General features: G+C 37.0%; 1 protein-coding gene across 2 annotated transcripts in view; it reads left to right on the top strand.

The window, feature by feature from the left end:
* LOC117111801 (platelet glycoprotein 4-like) overlaps positions 1-23,932 on the top strand; it is a 94,491-nt gene that overhangs the window by 18,161 nt on the left and 52,398 nt on the right. The window contains exons 1-4 of one of the 2 annotated variants that reach the window (XM_033254789.1): positions 3,658-3,795; positions 3,887-4,044; positions 5,072-5,213; positions 15,514-15,714. In XM_033254789.1, coding sequence (XP_033110680.1) covers positions 3,890-4,044; positions 5,072-5,213; positions 15,514-15,714 — 498 coding nt within the window. In that variant the 5' untranslated portion in view covers positions 3,658-3,795; positions 3,887-3,889. Of the gene's footprint in view, positions 1-3,657; positions 3,796-3,886; positions 4,045-5,071; positions 5,214-15,513; positions 15,715-23,932 lie in introns of those variants that run through there. The other variant, XM_033254788.1, reaches the window with a different exon arrangement.

Consider the following 23,932-nt stretch of genomic DNA (forward strand, 5'->3'; position numbering starts at 1 on the left):
TTCACGTCCTCTACGAATGAACTCGACGAAACCCAAGCATTATAAATATAATTACGCATGCGCATATGCTTTACAATAACGTCATACCGTTCCAAGTAACTCGTCGTCGCAGATCTAAAACTCGCTAGTTTGTAGAGTAGGCTAGTTTAAAGCCTCATGCAGGGTAATGTTTCTGCGGAAAATTGTGATATGCTAGGACCATAGTGACAAGCAGGTTAAACGTCAAAAAAGTAGAATCGTGCGCCATTCTGGAGTGAATTTCTATCTTGATTAAACCCATCATTGATGACCTTGAATTTGTATATTGATGATCTTGAATCCATATCTTGATCTTGCATTCATGTATTGATGCTCTTTATATCGTATATGATGATCTTAAATATTGAATCCATGTGATGATCTTGGATGTATATATTGCCGATGATGATCGTGAATGTGTAAATTGATGATCTTTGATAATTTTGTGGGATGTGAAGGCCAGCTAAATTAAAAAAAAGTTTATGGTTGATGTATTGGATATGATTTATGTTGCACGTTAGCCAGAGTAACGGAAAATAAGGACGTTAACTTGTGGTTGAGCGTATACACATTAGCCGGAGTAGAGTGCGATTGGAACCAGAAACATTGATTTGCGTTGAATGTACCTTCGCCAGAGTAACTTGCGTTTGGAACACGTTAGCTGGAGTAAGTGCAATCAAAACGGATAGCAGTGATTGGTAGTTGACGCATACTAGCCGGAGTGAAGTGTGAACCATTGACACTAACTTGTTTTGTTACATATCTGGAGTGATAATTATGTATATATTTAATGCCACCTGTATCTCATTTTTATGCTCTGCCAAACGAAAATGGCAAGGCCTATAAAATAGAAGAGAGGCGGATATTTTTTTTACAGAAATCAGTTGAAAATGAATAATAATTAGAAATAACCAAATTGAAGATAATTTAGGTTGAAAATCCACTGATCCTTTTCGTATTTGCTTTCTATTACTTCGGTTTTTTTATGCAGTTCATATAGGCCTATTTATTTTACAAAGATATTTATGAAACAAGTTGGTTATGCTGAACTTAATGAAAAAATGTTTTAAACAATACATCTTACTTATTAAACAAAATATAACTATACACACAAATCGAAGTTATTGGAAGTTTTACAATTTTATTTATTTCTTAAAGCTGGCTTTAGATACTTTATTAGAATAAGTATGATTGATCAAGGTACGATTTGCAAGTATTATATATAAATTTGGCGTTAGATACATTGTATTGGTGTTCCGTTATATATATTCTTAACTATTTATTGTTTTTCATTGATTTGACAAAAACAGAGTTTGAAAGTATTATTTTACAAACACTGTTTGTGTTAGTGTTTATTTTTTATTGTTATGTGTAATTATAAATTGTTTGAAGATCCTTGATAGACGCATTTCCACGATCGAAAGTTTTCTTTGTGAATTACTGGTAATTATACATAAACATATTTATATCGGCGTATTATGAGGTTGTGGTTGAAATAAATCTCTTTTGACTATGAAAAATGTGAAAACATGACATTCCTTTCAATCGAATGTTGAACAAAAACCTGATTGGATGCAAAGTTCGTTGTAACGCACCCCAACATACACTTTATCCAGAACCAACCTCCCCTCACTTACAAAGCCAAACTTCTGCTAAACCTAGAATGATTAATAACTACTATTCCAATAATGGCACCAAGTGTGCGCACACACTTGACCTACATTACCGTAATCGCTCGTGACTGGGCGGACCGGGACCTCATATCCTATTTCTGTTGAGGCTCGGCTTCTGTATCGTATCTCGATGCTCTCTTTGATTTTTCTCTTCCCAGAGTCTTTCTTTTTGTAAACCACTTGCATGTCCTTTAATTGAACTCTATGTTGTGGGTGTTTGCATGTTCTTCAAATGTCATACATTCGTACCACAAACATTTTAACACAATCACTATTCAAGCACTTAGAAAGCTTGAAAAGACAACAATAAAAGTCAAGAAAGCACAGTTAGATTTTGTTTGGAACTAATTAGTGTTTTCCCGAAGTTTCTTTCCTTCCCACTAACCAAAGAGGTACTATGGTGGCGCCAGGACCTGCCCGACGGAGGGGCTAAAGGCCCCGACGGGGGGGGGGGCTAGTGGAGCGAATCGAGTCTCACTTGGCTGGGGATGTTTGAAGCCACGGATATTTGATGAATTATGGCGAATTTTTATTACTTATTTGATAGGCATCGAGCTACTATAATATGAATTCATGTAGGCTATGCTTTCTAATGTTTAAATCAGCTTCCAAAACCAAAACATTTTGAATAAAGCAAGAAACAAAGAGTATGCCATGTAACCATCTAATTTATTTTCAAATCCTCATTCTTGAAAGTGAAATTCTATATTTTGGAAATTTAGCATGAAATCTGTCAACCACGCTGTCATGGTCGAGGTTGCTTCACCTATCACGATGTATTCATGTGTATAAGAGACAGACATAATATACTTTATCTTAAAAAAACGATTGAATACTTTGAAACCCCTAAATCCCTGGTTCTTAATAGGCGGCCCGCGGGCCAAATTTGGCGGTATCTTACCTGCTTTAACATTATAAACAAAATTATTATTGGCTCATGTTCTTAATTTAAAAAGTAATTTGACTTTCATTTGCAATTATCTTTCTAAAATTACAGTTAAAGACGAAGCAGTATTCAATTTGGTGGGGGCGAGTCGGGTCCGCCCTCCCCTTTGGAAAGTTGTTTTCGGGCGTCTAGAAAACAAAAAAGGGTGGTGTCATGTTATCTCGATTGGCCCCACTGTCGGCCTCTTTTCGACACCCCCCACCCTTCTTTCCATCTGTCGGTCTGGCTCTATAGAGTGCTTTTAGTTGGCAAAAAAAGTGAAAATAGTCAGCAGCTTTTTTCTTCTTTAAGGGTGGGGGAGGGTCATTCATGAGATTAATGTTCAGGCTAATATTATTGTTGGCTTTTAAATCGCTCAAATGATGGGAGGGTGACAAGACAAAAGACGGTTCGCCAGGTCATTTCAACTTATTTCTTTCATTCAAGCTTACTTCATTCATCCTGAAAGTAATCTAGACACGTCCCAGTACCTCACAGCATCGCTAAAAGCGGCCTTTTCGCGGGTCCAACTAAATTGTCAACGAAAAATGGCCAAACACTATTGCTCAAAAAGTGATTTCAAACTTGTTTTTAAACCTTTTAGATTATCTATTTTTTTAATGTAAAAGACTAGTCCCAACTAATCTTCGAGACCGTGTTGTCTACAAATTTGCTTGCGCGGGATGTACGGTAACTGCTAATATTGATTAAACTATTAGACACCAGAAACATGGGAAAAAGAGCACTTGCCTCGGGACGAGTCCTTGATTTCGCTCACAATAATTACCAATTTCAAATTAAAGAAGCCCTTTACCAAACAAACAACTCATTACAATATCACTCATTATTCTAAAGCCTATACACCTGAATCACCACAATCTTCAGCTCTGATCATAACAACTTTCCTTAGGTTTTGTTTGGCTGGTATTATATTAACCGGTATAAGCATAAGCAACATTGCCTGATGATGTGACATGTCATTTATTAGTATCGTTCATTTTACCAGATGCATTACTGCATTTGTAATCACATCGTTTATTGTACATCCCCAAAGACAATCCTCTTAGACAGGACCTATGTGGCGCAAAATATAAAACGAAATGTCCAGAATGTCGATCCGGGGAGTAGACACAAGGAACATACTAAAGACACAGAACTATTCATAGCTGTCGGCAGTTGGTAAATATACAAAAAAATGGATTTTGAAACATGAGCATGTACAATTCTATTACATCTAAATTAATGTTTTCTAATTTTTGTTTTCTCGAAGGAAATGGCACTAACGGAGGGATCTTCACTCTGGGATAGTTTTTTATATACTCCTGTTCCAGTATATTTTCAAATATGGGTATGGAATCTGACCAATCCAGAACATTTTCTTAATGGAGAGGTACCACATATGGAGCAGTTGGGTCCATACACCTACAGGTAAATTATTAGATGCGTACTTGTTATTAGATTAGAAGTGTTTACATCAAAACCTGTGATTGTCTGATCTTACATTAACCGTATAATTAATTATGTCAATTAGAAAAATATTAACATACTTATTACTCATATGCTCTATATACATTTTGAATTCTGAAATTTTAACAAATGACTTATTGATCATAGATACCTTGTATTATGCACTTTCCTAGCCATACCATTAAGTATTTATGTTTAATTAAAGCGGAGAATCAGATATGATGTACGACCCATGGACTTTAGACCTGTTTTTCATTTATAAATTGCAAAATAATTAAGGAGGCTATAAGTCATTTATTTGAAGCATTTTTGGTAAATGCAAAAAGACCTGGACTTCATTTAATACAAAAATTTCCATTGAACATATAGAGCAGCTTAGCTCAGTCGGCTAAACTGGTGTGCGCTAAACAGTTAAGGTCTCTGGTTCCCGGTTCAATTCACGCCGCTGCTCTCCCTGTGTGAAATAATTGGATATTAGTTTGTATTAAGATGCTTCTCAGTTAAATATTTCAGAAATCTTTAAATATTCAAAAATAAAGTGCCGTTTATTAGTATTAGTATGATCCTGTATTGGCATTAGCACCATTATTTAGCAAAAATAGCGATATCAAAAGGTTAATTATCGTTCTGGTTCTTTTTCTTATCATTTTCATTTCATCACCTTCACACGCATCATCATCATTATCATCATCATCATCATCATTATCTTCAATAATATCATTACAAATCCAGTCAAAAACCTTTGTCAATTAGATCCTTACAGAAGTAAATAACGAGCGATTAACGTTGTATTGAATGTTACCCAGTGACACGCTCAGCGACTTTGACCATATAATTGGGAATTAGCGTTTTAAACATTACATTTAAAATTTTACATTAAACATTTAACATCTCACAACAAGTTATAAGAGAAGTGCTACATTAGCAATTCAATTCTATACAGTAACAGCAGAAAGTTAATAGCATTAATGTTGATTGTTCTTTTTAGGCTAGTAATGTTTAAAGAGAACATCCAAGAAAATGAAAACTCTACTGTCAGTTTCACTTCTCCGACAGGGTATGTCTACATGGACGATATGTCGGTGGGACCGTCATCAGATGTATTCACAACCGTCAACGTTGTAGCTTTTGTGAGTGCAAATTTAAATATATTATTAGGCCTAGTTGTATTTCCAATTGCAAAGATACCGTGCATCAACAATTTGAGGGTTCGTAGGAAGTTACTTGGTTACATTGGGCATGCACACTATCTTTTATCGAAAATAGTTAAAATGTTAATGCAGAAGAAAGTTATTACATCACGAACACAGAACATTTACTGAGTTAACTAAATAATAAGCAAATGTGTCCAAAATAAATGTTAAATATAATGTTTAAACCCCACATTCAAGACATATGATATCGGATTGGTGTCCGACGGCTTTGACGGATGCAGAATTTGGTGGTAGGGGTACGCGCAAGGGCACAGATCTGTTAGAAGTGGGGAACATTTCGTGGAAATAGTACCTGTAGATAATATAATATCATGCAGACTCAAACAAGACTAAGAGAAGCCATAGTGATTCAATATTTTGCTCTTTATTCGAACATCATCAGGAATGAAAGTAAGTTTGTCCATAGGGACCATACATCAGAATTGAAGTAACTAACTAACCAATCAAAAGCAAGAAAAATTGACACACATGTCGAGTGTGACATATTCTTAATGAATTAACATCCCACCTTAAAAACAAAATCAATTTTGATAAATTGTGAACACACTGTTAATATGAATAAATAAATAAATAAACTAGATGTTAGTGGCTAGTTGAACAATGCAAGTTCTTTAGATGCTATTATTATTTATTTGAACATGGTTGATAGCGCCTAATAGCCAGGGTTTCATTGAATAATAATTCAGACCAATGTCTAGAAAAGTCAATAACTTTAGTGTTATTGGATATTAAATAATGATAATTAGACCCTGAGCATCATCATAATCACCCCTAATAGGTAAATTATGCATGGCTATGATATGTTTAAATCCATCACATGAACCAACTGTTTTCACAATATAATCTTTATTGCAGCCAGGACATTTTAAATGGAAGACAACAGAACTACGGTATTCTTTGGGCGTCTTTAGTTGAAACAAAGTTTAAAATTTTCTTAGATCGCCAAATTGTTATGAATATAACATCTTTAACTAGGTCTCTTGACTTTATATACCTGTACACAATTGATTGTCCCCCTTTGCCAGTATATGGAAGTCTTACCCATATTTCAATATCACCATCAGGAGGTGCAGGAGTTTGTGTTGTTTTAGTTAGATTATGTTTAAGGTTATGGAGAACATGGTTTGTTACTTTAAATGGTAACCCATTCCATGATATATACTGTTTAATTGTGTTGATTTCCTGATCTAATAATAGTCCAAGTGTGCAAATTTTATGGGCTCTTCTGAACAAGCTTCGTATCCACAAAATTTTGTAACTCCATGGTGTAAAACTATCAAAGTGTATATATTCGCCAGCATGTGATTTCTTACGATATAGATACCCATTTCATTAAAATTAAATTTGAGATCAAGAAAGTGTACATATATGGCCGGAAATGACTATTTTTTATAGTAAAATTCATCATCATCACATCACCATTATATAGTCAAAATGAAACGCTAACAAAGTCTCATGATCTTTTGTCAGCGATTTTTGGCAACCACAAAGACCTAATTAATATGTGTGATGTACTATAGAAAATAAAACTTGAAAACATTGTCTTTGATGTAAATACTTCACCTACTTCAAAGACGTGAGTCTACAACCACCTCATGGTTGGGACTGAGGTGCGAAAATTTGAGGAAACAGAACCTTTATATGGCCGGCAAAACACTTTTATATGGTAAAATTCATCATATCACATCACCATTAGTCTAAATGAAGCGCCAGCAAATATCTCATGATCTTTTATCAGTGATTTTTGGCAACCCAGAGATCTAATTATTATGAGTGATGTACCATTGAAATAATACTAAAGAAACATTTTCTTTGATTTAATTTATTTTGGTATTTAATTTACTTGACCTACCTCAAAACAGTGAGGCAACATCCACCTTAGCCCCACCATGGTTGGGGCTAAAGTGATAAAACTTGATGAAATAGTACCTCTAGATGGCCGCAATGACACTTTAAAATAGTAAATTCATCATCATCACATCAACATTACATAGTAAAAAAGAAAGATGCAAGGGCCAACAAATTTTCATGATCTTTTATCAGCTATTTTCAGCAACCACAGAGATCTAATTGATTTGTTTGATGCACGGTACTAAAAATGAAACTTAACAACATTCCGTTGGTGTATTTACTTTACCTACTTCAAAACCATGAGTCCATCTCAGCCCATTATAATTAGGGCTGAGGTGGTGAAATCTGGAGAAATAGTACCGCTAGATTGCTAGATATGATACTCTTGTAAAAAAATTCTTCATTGATGTAATTAATCGCTATTGATGTTTGTGGGCAGAGACACCGGTATGTTGATATAGATATGCAATAAGATATACTCTGGCTATACAGCGCTCTGTCGGTAAAACCTGGGTCATTTATGCAGTTCATTTCAACAATTTTCATTCATCTTCTTGACTTATGAAATTGCATTTTGGACGAAAGTGAGGCGGATCAACCCCCTGTTTCGTTGATACGAAATTACTTGCGCCCTCTATATTTTGATGTCCGTGCATTTGACACTATGAGAAATTGTACATGAGCATTCATTGAGATTGGCAAAGAATTTTTTGTTTTGATGGACCAAAATGTAAGTTTATTGTAATCAGCATTATGATTAATATTTAATAGTTAATATTAATAGTTAATATTTTAGTTAGAGACCATGTTTGGGTCTTAGTGTAAATGTAACTACGTGAATTCGTTATTATATGTGTGTTACACCCAGGTAACGGCGATGAGAAATTCCTAACGATAGAGAGTCTGGGAGTGAGCTGTAAGATGTGTATATTTAGGCCGCCGCAAGCAGTGCGTGGTGCCTCGAAGTATCACTCGCTGATCGTCGTTGTTGTGAGGAGGAATTTCCCAGCGGAAATTCTAACTTGAATTGAGGGCGGTATACATGCATAATGAATAGAGTCCAGAGGGCGGTATGCAAGATTAACACAGATCTTATAATAACAAGATAGCGTTCTCCACAATTTGCGTGTAACAAATAGAAGCGTCGATTTGGCACAGAAAAGTAATCACTTTTGGGAGAGGGCGTCCTTATCGTTGCCATGGATCTGAGATAGCGTGTTCGCGTTACGCTAAAGTTCGTAACCAAGTACCTTAATTGTTCCTTAATTGTTCTAAAGAGAGGTCGCATTGTAAGTAGGACACTTCTAATTGTTATGCGTAAACGTAAATTCGCGCGGCGTACGCTATGGTCAGAGCGGTCAAGGTTCAAAAGTTTTCAAGTTTGCAAGAGGGCGCTTTTTATGCATTATTACAGAATTTGCACGCGTAAATCGCGGGGAATTCTATCTTGTGTTTATAAGATCTTTGACGATTAATGAATAGAGCATACAAAGGGCGGTATACACGTTTAATCAATTATCTGTTATGTACGGTATTTTTTTTTTATTGTTATTGTATTTCATTATAGTTTTCGAACGACGTTTAAATAAAAGTTCAAAGAGAAAACAGCATTGAGAATAATTTGTTGTCGAAATCATTCGAAAAATTTCCAATCGGACCTGAGAAATGGATGAGGCGAAGAGAATGAGACATGCACACAAACAAGATGTTGCGAGAGATATAGAGAGATTGAGAAAGGTCGTGTCTGAGAATGAACCTACAACATATATCGAGGAACTGAGTAATGATCTGAAAGAGAGCTGGAAGCGGCTGACATTTGCACACGATGCGGTTGTGAGCAAGGTCGAGGAGGAGGAGGAGGAATGGATGGACGAGATTAGAAAGAGTACGATGATATGTGGAAGATTATTTGCAAAGAAATAGTCAAGGAAGAGAAAGGAACCAAAAGTGACAAATCCATACAACTGAAGAAAATGGAACCGCCTAAATTTAGAGGAAATGTGAAGCTTTACTCCAGGTTTAAGGAGGATTTTAACAAGTTTGTGAATCCTGCGACGAATCCCGATCAACTGGCTTTCACACTAAGAACATGCTTGATTGATGAAGCACTCCGGGTTGTGACACCTGCCGAAGACGACATTAAAATCATGTAGCAGCGCCTTGATGATGAACGGTACGGAAGTAGATCGAAGTTAGTAGATACAGTAGTTGGAGAATAGGTGAAATATTTAGTAGTAAGGCGGTAAAGGAGAGTGAAGACAAGAGATTCGTGGATTTTATGGACCTCGTCGAAACCAGTTACAGAAACTTGGAAAGAGCAGGACTGGAAGGCGAGATGGGGAATTCCAGAGTAGTGGGTGAGATGGAGAGGAAATTGTCTGAAGAAGTGTTTGAAAGTGGACGAGACACATGAAAGAGAAGTTAATAACAGTAGACGAGAATGACCGGTCTGTTGAAGTTCCTGGAGAGTGAAAGGAGGAACATGCAGTACGCAATGGAGAGTCTGCGGGTCAACCCCGAGGTCAGCAACCCAAGACAGTTCTGGCTACAGACATCCGGCAAACACGACCATCATGTCATACACGACAAAATGCAACACTTGTAGTGTGCACCAGAAGAAAGGAGTAAAATGAACGAATTGCGCTTTTAAAAGAGAAAAAAGGTGCATGTTTCAAGTGTTTAAAACTTGGGCACCAGGTTGTGCAGAAAAAATGGGTGTGAGAAAACACTATTCTTCGATATATTTTGATGCCCAGCGGAAACCAGATACGAAGGAGGTAACGTCGAACTTAGCGGTTAATCCGGGAGGATGCCTAATGATGGCTATCACAATTGAGAGGGAAAAATTTGAACACAATTTTTGATGGTGCTGCGACAATATCAATGATTACCCAGTACTGCGAAGAGGAGTAGTGCTAAAGGAGAACAAGTTCGTATTGAACTTAAAAAAGTGGGAGGCGAAAAAAGTATTATTGATAATGTGATCTATGCCTGAAATCACCAAAGAACTGCGCCCACAGAGATTCGATCGACTTGCCGAATTGTACAGAAGAACAAAAAACGAAACAAAGTTTAGAGACCAAAAGGACGAGTAGACTTCTTGATTGGACGAGATTATGCCGATGTACTCCCCCAGGAAATTCAGTCAATAGGACATTTGATGTTGTGTTCGAGCCCCATTTGGCTTATGTATTTGTGACTGGCATCCGGTGCTTGACAAAGAAGCTTCATTTAGTGCCCACTTGACCCAGGTAACGGCGATGAGAAATTCCTAACGATAGAGAGTCTGGGAGTGAGCTGTATACCTGAGAGCGGAGACTGCAATTGTGGCAAAGGAGTGTAAACTGAGAAAAGCAAGAGAATTAAATATGGTAGAGGAGGGATTGAGCTACAATGACGGTCGGTGGATTGCAAAATACCCTTGGATAAGGGACTCCAAAGAGCTACCTGATAACAGAATGGTAGCCATGGCAAGGTTAGAGTCACTAGAGAAGAGAAGATAGACTGGTTAAAGATTCCAAAAGGGAAAAGGCGTACAATCAACAAATAGAAGACATGATAATTAGAGGCGTGGTAAGGGCGATCTCTGAAGAGGAAATGGCGAATTATACCGTGCCAATGCACTATATAGCTCATCATGCTGTGTCAAAACCAGACAGTGTAAGCGCACCACTACGAATTGTGTTTAACAGCAGTGCGAGCTATAAGGCACACATTCTTAACAACTACTGGGCCAAGGGACCAGACCTAAATAATAAATTAATTGTTGTACTACTGGGATACCGAAAGGGTAGAGTAGCACTATTTGGAGATGTCAAGAAAATGTACCACCGTGTGGGAATCACCCTATTGGAGCAACGCTGTCACCGGTCTGTATGGAAAAACGTGGAGGCATAAGAGAAGACGTCCAACCGACCTTTATTATGTTCCCGGACGCATCTGTAGAAGTGGTTTGGCGTAGTGGGAACGGTTTGGTTTCCAAACCTCGAGGTCGGGGTTTCAATCCCCTCGCTGTTCATTTCGCTTGTGTCCTTGGGCAAGGCACTTTATCTACATTGCTTCTCTCCACCAAGGAGTATAAATGGGTGCCTGGTAGGGTTAAATGCCAAAATGCGCTGATGTAGCTGCTGCAACTTTATGGAACAGTTCCATAGGCGTCTAATCCAATGACCGGGGGTAGTAATGTGAAGCGCTTAGAGGCCTTGTTGGCATTAAGCACTATATAAATGTAACATATTATTATTATTGAGGTGGCGATGGGCACAGTTGCATATGCAAGATACCTATGTGAAGATGGTAGTTACGCGTCGGTACTGGTAGCCAGCAAAAACAGAGTTGCACCTATCCAGATAACCAGCATAGTTCGGTTAGAGTTGAGTGCTTCAGTGCTAAGCGTGCGACTAGCCAAAAAAAAAAATTGGAGGATACGCGCCTGTTGTTTCAGAGACTCATGTATATAGTTGGACGTATGTCGGCTGTAACCTTTTCGGGCCCTTCAGTATCAGAGAGGAAGTACAGAAACGGGTACACGGGAAAACATATGGGGTGATATTCGGTGGTTCGGTGACCAGAGGAGTTTATCTTGACCTAGCTACCGACTACAACACTGATGCGTTTCTCTGAAAGTCTCCCACAGATTCACTGCAATCAGAAGATATCCCCGCGAAATGTTTTCAGATTGGGGCTCGCAGATTGTTGTAGCTTGTGAGAACCTGAAAGAGTTTGGAGTATTGCATAGAGTGAAATGGACCTTTAGTGCCCCAGAATTGCCGTGGCAGAATAGGGTTACGGAATCACTAATTCGAAGAGTGAAGAAATCACTCTTTCACGTGATTGGGAAACACATTTTGACGTTTGAAGAAAAAACTGGATTGATATAGGTTGCGGATGTGATCAACAGTCGACCAATAAAACGACATCCTACCTACCCAAGAGATGGGTCGTACCTTTGTCCCAATGATACCTTGTTGGGTCGATCAACTAAAACGGCACCCGGTGGTCTGTGATGCGATGGTGGAGGCCACGCAAGGAGATGGAAACTTCTACAAAGGCTAATTGAACTATTTTTGGGAGAAATGGTCTCAAAGCTACTTCCGTACATTGGTTGTACACCAAAAGTGGCACACCGAGCAAAGGAACTTGAATGTCCGCGACGTCGCGGTGATAAAGGAAGAAGGAGTAAAGTGAGGGAAGTGGAAAACTGGCATAGTGTTTGGAACGTTTTCTGATAGTAGAGGTTTGACCAGAAATCTGAGCATAACATAAGAGCTGTAACGGGGACCGGAGTGATCAGTCAGGTAAAACGGGCAGCGCAAAAGCCAATCTTGCTTATTCCTGTCGATGAACAGTAGAAGCTACGACTTTGGAGTGACTTAAAGAACATGTACATTTTATTATTGAAGAGACTTGTGTCTGAAATTCTGTAACAATCGCCATAGTAACAACTAAAAACCCCATTTTTAATTACAATTACTTTTTTTATTGTTTTCTACACGAATTGCACGCTTCTATTTGTTACACACAAACCGCGGAGAACGCTATTTTTATTATATGATCTTTGGCTGAAATTATAACTTGAGTTACGGTACTTACTTACTTACTTGGTTGGTTATCCTCCTAATATCCCAGTAAGGGATTTAAACAGGAGGCGATAGAGAGTCCAGGGGCGGTATACACGCCTGTCTCTTATACACATCTAGATGTGTATAAGAGACAGGCACACATTCTTAACAACTACTGGGCCAAGGGACCAGACCTAAATAATAAATTAATTGTTGTACTACTGGGATACCGAAAGGGTAGAGTAGCACTATTTGGAGATGTCAAGAAAATGTACCACCGTGTGGGAATCACCCTATTGGAGCAACGCTGTCACCGGTCTGTATGGAAAAACGTGGAGGCATAAGAGAAGACGTCCAACCGACCTTTATTATGTTCCTCTTTTAGACCTATATTTGCTATTTGGTGCCAGTAGGGCGGTAAAGGAGGACAGTGCAAATTCTGTAACAATCGCCATAGTAACAACTAAAAACCCCATTTTTAATTACAATTACTTTTTTTTATTGTTTTCTACACGAATTGCACGCTTCTATTTGTTACACACAAACCGCGGAGAACGCTATTTTTATTATATGATCTTTGGCTGAAATTATAACTTGAGTTACGGTACTTACTTACTTACTTGGTTGGTTATCCTCCTAATATCCCAGTAAGGGATTTAAACAGGAGGCGATAGAGAGTCCAGGGGCGGTATACACGCTTAATGAATAGAGCCTCCAGAGGGCGGTATACGCGTTTAATGAATTATCTGTTATGTACGGTATTATTGTTGTTATTAATTGTTATAGTATTTCATTATAGTTTTTGAACAACGTTTGAATAAAAGTCTAAAGAGAAAACAGAATTGAGAATAATTTGTTGTCGACATCATCCCACCCCTTAAAAATATGTGTATATTTTTGTGTGTGGGGAGGGTGAACGTGTCCCCGCCCCTTGATCTGCGCCCATATGTCCACGAGAGTAGGTTTGAGAATATGGACCTCTGGGTGCCCAGAAATTGCACTCTCATACCTTTAAAATCTTGCCAATAATTCATGTCGACAATAATACAATTATTTTTCTTATACAATTTAGGAGGGGAGGGGTACTATTGAACCGTCTGCACCAGGACGGGAACTAGTTTTATCATAGTACTGTCCTGGGTGGAGTGAATGGTCTCTGCATACATTTTTATCAATGTCCACATGTTTTCGTTTACCATTTTCATGATCCCTGCTTCCCTACTGTCACTCTCCATTCTCATTATTTTCTCATCCCGATGTATTTTCCCCTTCTTCCTTTATCCCTTTTAATATTTTTATCAGGCTTCCTCCTTCTTGATTTATTTATTATCTTTGTTTCCTCTACCCATGCGCAGATCATTGGGATGGGGGCACGGCACGTCCCCCTACATATTTTTAAAGAGGAGGGTGTGGTCCTTCTTACTTTTCAACCGCATTATAATTTCAAGTCAGGATGTCTGAAAATTGTTGAAAGAACTGCTATGACCCAGGTGTTAACGAAAGAGCTCTGTACATCTAGAATAATAGTACAAGAATAATACAAATTGGGGTTGAAAAAATTGCGACAGATATTTTTTAAATATTTTTTTGCACACTTCATTTTGCAGTGCTATATGAAGACGATTATGTAATCATATATATTTAGGTAAAAATAATATATTCTTATGTATATAATCATTCATTCATTCATCTTTTATTTCGGAATTTCATGTCCATGCAAAAGAACAACAGTTAAACAAATACAAATACAGTACATATAAATATAAGACAAGAGTGAAAAATAGACTGAATAGAAAAACAACAAGACCAGGAGATCATCTTAATATACAACAATGTTCCACTGATTATACCTTTTTAGAATTGGAAAGAGCATAATGCTTAATGGCTAAAATGATTGAATTAGAGCTGATTTTCAAACGGTTCCTGAAACTATGTATAGAGTTTCTAAGATACTTGTCAAAGGACGGTACACCATTGGATACAAACATAAAACTCGCACTACAGTGCCTCGGTTGTCGCAGTAACACATACAATGCCAAAGAAATTTTCCAAAACATGGTCAACAAACTCTATAGATTTATTTCTCACTAACTGTGCATTAAGTAAACCAAGTTTGGCTTGGCTAAATTGTTTTTGAATATGGTTGGAGTTAAATAAATTACGGTTCTTATCAAGGTGGGTGTCACCACGTCTTGATCTGTAATGAAAAATTGTATTCTCTTGAATTGTGAAAATAAACATTGAAATCTATTAAATATTTACATTAAGCCTAAATTATTAAAAGCTTTAATTAAAACATATTTAAAAAAATTTCAATAACCAAACTGTTTAAAATTATTACTTCAACAGTATCATGGGTGTATGCTAGGGGCGGTCGGGAAAGTCGTAAGACCCCCTCCAAAAAAAAAATATAAAAAAATTCAAAGGTCCACATTTTTTCCAAAGACATTTTTTATAGGGCCTTTCCACAGTGACATAAATGAAAAAGCATTATTGAGGTACCAGCAATGAGTCCAAAGGTACCTTGCCAATTGCGTGACGTACGGTAATCTATCTCAATTCCAGCAATTCTGAAACTGAGCCTGCCATCCGCTTCAAGCAAATTGTATAGAAATTTTAATCATATCTTGCTGTTGAAAAGGTCCAAAAAATTATGATCACGACCCACCCAGAAAAATCCTGGATACACCCCTGACAGTACTTTATCATAATCAACTGCCAAACTTAGTTGCGGTTTTGTATTCGATGTTAATATTATTGGTGTAAGTTTACTCGACATTTAACATTTCTTATAATAATTGCAGACGGCAGCATCAGTGGCAAGAGGGTATGGAAACACCTCTGATGAAAATATACTCCGCTTACTGCATCTGCTTTCTAAAGCTGAAGTCCTGATGACCGTGTCTGTCCATGAATTTCTCTGGGGCTACGAGGAACCATACTTAAAATACATAAATGATCAGTTCGATGCATCGCTGCCAACCAAGTTTGGTGTTTTCATAGGGGTTTGTGTTATTATATTTTATATATTATTTTTAGCTTTAGCATCAAAGAATACATGCATTTGCCGAACAGAAAGAAGTGGTGCTTTCGTTACTTGGTATTCAATACATACGGTAGGTAATCAACAATACACAAGTAACTCATGGGTGTCTTGAGTGCCCAAAGTAAACCAAAGCATGCACATGCAGGTCCGTGTCCAGGGGTACGATTAGTTCGCACGCAAGCCACCTACCCACCCCCATCCCCTCCTCCACAAATAGAAAAGGTTCACATCTCCGAAGTAATTGAGAACCTATCGAGAGAGCAGCTTAGCTCAGTCGGCTAATCTGGTGGTAGCCACTGTGTGTGCGCTGAACTGTAGTGATCTCTAGGTCCCCGGTTCAATTCCCATCACTGCTTCTGCTTGTGTTTCAGATAGAGGGCTGAAATACAAGTTACATAGCGCACCGTCTTTCGGATGAGACGCTTAAGCCGTTGGTCCCGTGTGCATTTATGGCCCATGTGTACGTTAAAGAACACAGTACACTCTTCAGAAAAGAGGGGATTGTCTCCGGTGTACTGTCCAATCACCGCCAGAAGGACCCACTGGAAATAAGTCTTCGTCTAGACTTTCGTGGGCTATCCTTGGTGTTTACACCGAATAAATCCAATCGAATCGAATCGAATCGAATATATATTTCGTTATTTTCTGTTAGTATTTTGTTATTTTTTATTTAGTATTATGCGCTTTGTAAGTCAAATATTTATATTATTATTATTATTATTACTATTATTATTATTATTATTATTAATAATTTATTAATTATTATTATTATTATTGATTAACAAAAGAAAATACACCAAGTGAATATATACATTATAGCCGTTTTATTTTAATTTAACCCCATTAGGTCATTATATGCTGTTATATGTCATCATCTGGAATGACCTATCCTGTCATTTATATTTTATACTGTTTATTGCATATGCCTTAGCCCTTTTGTCTCATTTAAATGCTTGAATAAATTAACTTGATTCGTCCATTGTCTATGTACATATATATATATATATATATATATATATATATATATATATATATATATATATATTTGTTGTATTTTTTGTGTATTTTCTACTTTTTATGCATAATCACAATATTGGTAAAAAAAATCCATTAAACCGACCTACCCATTTTTTTGGATTATTTAATTAATTATTGTATTGTTTAGGTGTAGGAGTGGGGATGGTTAAGAAAGGGTCCAAGCTTCATTAGAAAAATGTATTTCTTGGCTACTATTGTAATTCATGCCATGTTGTATCATGTATGCTTGCAATAGAGAAAATTTTAATAAGATATACAGCAAAGTATATTAATTAAACATGATTCCTCCAATCAATTTTATTTCTATATTTAAAATAATATTTAGTGAGCGAGTGATAATATATGATTTAAAATCTGCCTATATTAGATATAGTAAAACTCAAATTGAGTTTAACGAGTATGAAAACATAAAAAAGTAACAATTACACATTATATATGACAAAGTGAAGACTGGGTGCCAGAAAGGCCATACTTCTACCGACATTTGGAGTTGTGGGGGTGTAAAGGGGTGGTGGTGGGAACGATTAAATTTTGTAGTCATTCTCTATTGCGGTCATAAATGCAAAAGAGCCTTTTTCGCTCGGACAAGCCCGTTTCACCGATAAATCTACCCAAAAATATCGGTCTTCCGACTGCAATCAAAACAAAGATAAAAACAAGCTGGTGATATCTTCTTACATAAATGTCTCTTCCTTATCGTGCCTCCATGAAGAGCTGGTTTTATAGGACGTACTCTTCTAATAAGAATTCATGTTAAATTTATTTTAATATACTATAGAAAATCGTCTAAGTACATTGATAGCATTTAAAAACAATTTAAATTAACTATAGAAACCATATAGGATTTACACTCTATTTTAATAAAAATTCCTATTGAATATATATAACAACAGGCTTACAATAATATATTTTTTGGATCTTATAAATTATAAGATAAATTGTATTATAAGTCAATCGTGAAATCATCACTGCAAATCCCAGTGTTATTTGCCTATCCCCCCACAGTTCAATATTTTATCACATAGTGCACGCTTGGCTTGATTGTTTTTGGGTTTGTGTGCAAAAAAAAGTTCTCGTAATCTCGAAATCTGCGATGAGGGCATTATAATACAGACAGTAGAATATGACCCTAACGGCCGCACATACAAAAAAGATGTGTTAATCAATTAATCTATCAGCGTTTAACGCCTCGGGTATGCACCTTTTAAACGAGGATTTTTGTAGACACTATTAAAACAAAATATTATACACGAGTAAGTTATTATATTGGGGTTTTCGGTACGGGTTCATAATTGCCATTAATTACTACCACAAACAAAATATGTCTTATAAATGGCACGGTTGGTTAATGCTGTGTTGTAAGGAACTGAATGTCGTGAATTTTAATCGCGCCTCAGTGTTTAATTTTGTTAATTTTTTTTGTATAAATTAACATTCTAAGATATTTTAGAGCTGTTTGACAACAAAATCGAAGAGCTTACATAATTAGAATGTTCACTTGTACAGCATTAAAATGTTTTAAAATAAAAAAAAATTAATCAAATACAAGATGCGATTTGAACTCCATGCCCTATGGTTAAACCGACCGAGCCATACATACGACGTGTAGTACAGTTTGCTATGTAATCCAGCTAGATTTTTGTGCCAAAATGAATTTTATTGGCTAACTTTATCAATTTTTGGTGTGCTGGTACCATTTTTTCCACGTCATCGGCCGCCATTTTTAATTTTGAAGATGGCCGACACACCACATAAAACATGGCCATGTTTGGTGTCAATCGAAAAGGAATTATACACTGATTATTTAATTCTATTACACCTACCTAATAATACATATTTACAGAGATGGAGGCCGATAAATAAAGTCACGTGACAAAAAATGTCAAAAGGTTAAATAAAACTCACCAAAAGTTATCGTGTTTGGTATCGTTGGAAAGGTCTTTTAATGCTGAATAATGTTTGACAGTAGACATATATTAAAAACTGTGAAGTTTCCTATATATTTTCCAGTAAAGTCTAATTATTACATACCGTATTAAAATAAATAGGACCCAGTTGCGTAAAGCTCGTGAGCTCAGGGGAGGGGATCCTACTACTACCACCACTTTACTACAGAACCTTAACATTGGCGTAACGCATATGCTTTCTGGGCCAAGTCCGAGTCCAGATGGGCCCAGGAGGCATTTTACCCCCATACACTGAAAGCAGAAATTATAGAGGGCGCAATTTTAGGTCAGTTAGGTGAACTGATAATAATGAATATGCATACCAGACTTCACCTCAGAGTTCAGTGGTGTATCGAGTAAGCTACAGTGCTTATGCGTGGATGAACACTGTGGAGTAGGCCGAAATCTGTTAAATAGGCCTTGGTAGGACAGTATGAAAATTAATGGACTAAAATTGTAATAATATTTCTATGACTATACACAGTTTATGTACAGCATGGTCTTTCAAAGTATAATTATTAAAACGCACAGTAATATTGAATCTGGCTATTTGAGTGGCCTACAGTATAGTATCATAGATATGACATGGTTTGTGTTGCAGCAATTGTCTGCCCCCTATAATAGTACTGATTCTGAAGTATATAAACGTTCAGGAATGCTCGGAGACAAATTACGAGTACTTTGGACGCAGTTGCCAACTTACAATTTTACAATTAAACATTTTAATAAGAAAAAAATCCTTGTCAATTAACAGACAGTGAACATATTTGCTGTATGTTTTTACATCATTCATTGGCTAATAAATTAAGGATTTTTTTGTTGTTAATTGAGTGAAATTTTTTTTACTTCCATCTGATTTTGATCGTTTTAATTAAGCTATTGAATTTTTTAATTGGGTAGACAGCCTATAATATAAGCAGCACGACATCATATCATAGAATATATTTGATTTGGTAAAATCAGTGTTTATTACTATATAAATCTATGCCTATTACTTTTATTTATATTGAATATGAACGAAATGTTTTTGAGGAATAAAAATTATAACAATACTGTCCATAGAATATTCATTATTAGTTGAACAAATATCGCTTGATTTTTCACTCTCATAATGAAGGAGAATACGTATTAAAATAACCTAAAGAGTGAATATACCAATCCACAAGAATAATGTTGAATATTTCGTCGTATTAACGACACATCAGCAACTGAGACAGGAATTAGGCAGGCCAGGTCTTATATACTGTGCTAATAAGCTGACAGGTGTTGGAAAGTATTGAGAAAAAAAATTAGGTAATAAGGAAAGCGTCACTAAGCTGATTCTTACGGTTTATAGCGGGCCTAATGCGATTGATACATTGTGCTTCCAACACACGAAGGCGCAATTCATCTTTAGGCGCTCTTCTGACGATGGAAACCAAGATATCGGGGTCTTTCACGACAGGGTGAGATTCACCAAATTGCGCGCCGACCGCAGAGGTGGTGCTGTGTTTACGAGCCGAAGCGAGATGTTCAATCACCCTAAAGTGAAGCGCCCTAATAGTGGAACCAACATATTCTTGATGACAAATCTGGCAGTGAATCTTATAAACCACGTAAGAAGATGAGCAGATGTTGTTTTTTAAAGGACATCGGGCTAGGATACATCCAAGATCAGGCTTACGAGATTTAATGAGTTAAGAAATGGTGTATGGACGGGGATTAACCACTCTAGCATTGATGTTATTTCGCATAAGGGCTAACCGTATCTGGGTATTAGGTTGATCGCTGACAAAGGGAATTTTAAGGGTGAAGTTAAAGTCTGTAAAAGCCCGAGGTTTATTCGCAGTGTGAGCGGGAACCAGTTCAACCAGTGGCGGGGATATCCATTGTTCATAATTTTATGGTTTAAAATCCCAATCCCTTTTCCCCGCCCCTTTTTAATGTATTTTTATGTCAATGATTTTGTGCTCTCCCAAGGGAGGCTAATACAATTTTTAATTTTTTAATTTTGGAAATTTGAATTTGAATTATTTAGCAATAAACATTGATTATACCAAATCTGACGATATTCTATATGTCGTACTGTTTATATTAAAGGCTGTCTACCCAATTAAAAAAATGAATAGCGTATTTAAAACGATCGAAATCAGATGGTAAAGTAAACAAAAAACTTTCACCTAATTAATATAAAAACAATCTTTATGTTAGCAGCCAATGAATCGTGTAAAAGCATACAAAAAAAAATACGTTCACGGTCTGTTAATTGACATGGATTTTTTCTCATAAAAATGTTTAATTGTAAAATTGTAAGTTAGCAACATGTATCCGAATATACTCCTTGTTCCGAAGTACTCGTAATTTGTCTCCGAGCATTTGTAAACGTTTATGTCCTTCAGAATCAGATAGGGGGCATACACTTGCTACAATACATGTACTCATAATAGCCATAATTAATATTACTGTGTTTTTTATACTTTAACAGACCACGCTGTACATAAACTGTGTCTAGTCATAGGGATACTGTTACAATTATAGTCCATTAATTTTTACACTGTCCCTCCAAGGCTATTTAACAGATTTCGGCCTACTCCACAGTGTACTCCGAATGTCATAAATTTCTTGAAAATGTTCTAATAAAGAACGAAACGTTGAAACAATTGTGGTTTTCGCATGTTTGTCGCACGAGTCACCATACTCATTTCCATTTGTGAATAATTTGCGGTGGATCCTTTGGTTATTTATTAGTTTATCGTATCGAAGACGGTTTCTGAAGTGGAATTACACAACGTGCAACGACTGTCGTGCATCTATAATGTGGTTTTTCTCATGTTGGAATTACGAATCGTAATTAAAATTATACATTTATTAATTTTATTTATTTATTTCGGTATCAAACAAAAAAAATACAACAACAGCCATGGCATGGGCTGAAATGATTTTGCCTTGATGATCGGGCCCACTTTCAAACCATGAGTGTTTTGATGCATCGTCGCTGGTGGCCGATGGCCTGGCACTGATCAGTGCCTAGGCCTAACACTCGTCTTCCTGGGTCACTCAAGACGCCACTGAGCTATTTTACGACCTCTACTACTACTACTACAATGTAACAGTAAGTCAAAATAGAAGGCTTCCACTGTTGAATTACATTACAACAATTCTTATGATTCAATTTTTACTTAATATAGGCAACTTCGTGTTTCAGTTTCATTTCAACCCTCGCGAGCGACGTTTTTTACTTGGATCAATCGTCATCCATTTCATTGCGCATGCGCATTGGTGTGTCGGACTTCTCACGCTAGGATGTTGTGTTCCGGTGTCGGATCAATAACAACGGCGTATAAATAGTTGGCCGCTTGTTGGAACGTTGGCCAACCATATGTCTAATAGTAGTTGCGAGTAGCTCTAACTGTGGATCTGCATTAGTCGCTTCCTGTAGCTCTATGCGTTTGGACACTGAAATGCGTTCGATAATCATAACCTCATAATGTTCATCAGTTTTAGTGCTGGTGTTGCTAGGCATACAGTTCTGCTCCACGTGTGTACAGTAGATTGATATCGTGATGAAGTTGCAAGCGCATTCTCTGTAAGCGTGCTGGAATGGCGTGCATAGGTTTCTTTAATATTATAATAAGCGGTTTGTGGTCCGTTTCGACAGTGACTTGTTGACCATATATAGTCTCTAAATTTGTTGCAGGCAAAAACAGCAAGAAGTTCTTTTTCGATCTGGCTGTATCGCTGCTCTGCTGTCGACATAGTTCTCGATGCATACGAAATGGGGCCATTTTCTTGGATACATGCACAACCTAGACCGAATTTGGAAGCGTTGCAAGTCAGCGTTACTGGTTTGCGAATATCAAAATATCGAAGAGTTGGGGTGGCAGCGATCTTTTGCTTTATTTGTGCATATGCGTGTTCGTGCTGGTCATGCCAATGCCATGCGATTTCTTTCTTTAACTCTCTGAGCGGCGCCGCTATGACGCTTAGGCCTGGTATGTATTTAGCTAGATAGTTAACCATTCCTAGGAAACGCTGGATTGCTGTTATGTCGGTGGGTTGAGGCATGTTGATGATTGCGTCGACCTTCTGTGGGTCTGGCTTCATGCCGTCTTTCGAGAAGATATGAACCTGGACTGATATGTTCCTGGACTGTGCAGTTTAGTCCCACTGAAGCATGTCAATGTAGCTGTGACAGTGTTGTCAATGTTTGCATGCGGTTCAACTTCATACAGTACCTGGAGAGGCATTACGTTGCACTTTCTTTTTTTAATGAATCGATAAGCTCCAAAGAAAAAGGAGCGGGGGTTCCGGGGTTCTCCCCCGGAAAAATTTGAATCCTAAATAAATGAGTTTTTCAGACTTCTAAGGTGTCTTAATTACAATTCTTCAAATTTCAAGGTTTTCCCCTCTTGAAAACCGTCAGGTAATTTTTTCCCATTGTTATTACAGGAAATAGGCCTTTATGTGTGTATACATAGGCCTACATAAAAATACAAAAATAGAAGTTGCATACGTATTCTTTTTTTAATGAATCGATAAGCTTCAAAGAAAAGGGGGGTCCGGGGGTCCTCCCCCGGGAAAATTTTGATAGCTAGAAGACGGGAAATGAGCTTTCCCAACTTCTGAGGTGTCTTTTAATTACTTTTAAGTTCTTCAAAATTCAAGGTTTTCCCCTCTTGAAAACAGTCAGGTAAATTTATCCCTGTTATTACAGTAGATAGGCCTTATGTGTGTACATACATAAAACAAATTGAGTAGTTGCATACGATTTTTTCCATGAATCCATAAATCCCAAAAAGAAAAGGGGTGGGGGTTCCCCCGGGAAAATTTTGATTCATAGAAGGCGGGAAATGAGTTTTCCCGACTTCCGAGGTGTCTTTTAATTACTTTTAAGTTCTTTAAAATTCAAGGTTTTCTCCTCTTGAAAACAGTCAGGTAAATTTATCGCATTTTTATTACAGTAGATAGGCCTTATGTGTGTATACATACATAAAAAAATGAGTAGTTGCATACGATTTTTTCCATGAATCCATAAATCCTAAAAAGAAAAGGGTGGGGGGGGGGAGTCCGGGGTTCTCCCCCGGGAAAATTTTGATTCTGAGAAGGCGGGAAATGAGTTTTCCCGACTTCTGAGGTGTTTTAATTACTTTTAAGTTCTTTAAAATTCAAGGTTTTCCCCTCTTGAAAACGGTCAGGTAAATTTATCGCATTGTT

Source organism: Anneissia japonica, unplaced genomic scaffold (assembly GCF_011630105.1).
Source record: "Anneissia japonica isolate Jap-2015-1 unplaced genomic scaffold, ASM1163010v1 scaffold287758_len931624_cov196, whole genome shotgun sequence".
NCBI classification, from domain to species: Eukaryota; Metazoa; Echinodermata; class Crinoidea; order Comatulida; family Comatulidae; genus Anneissia; species Anneissia japonica.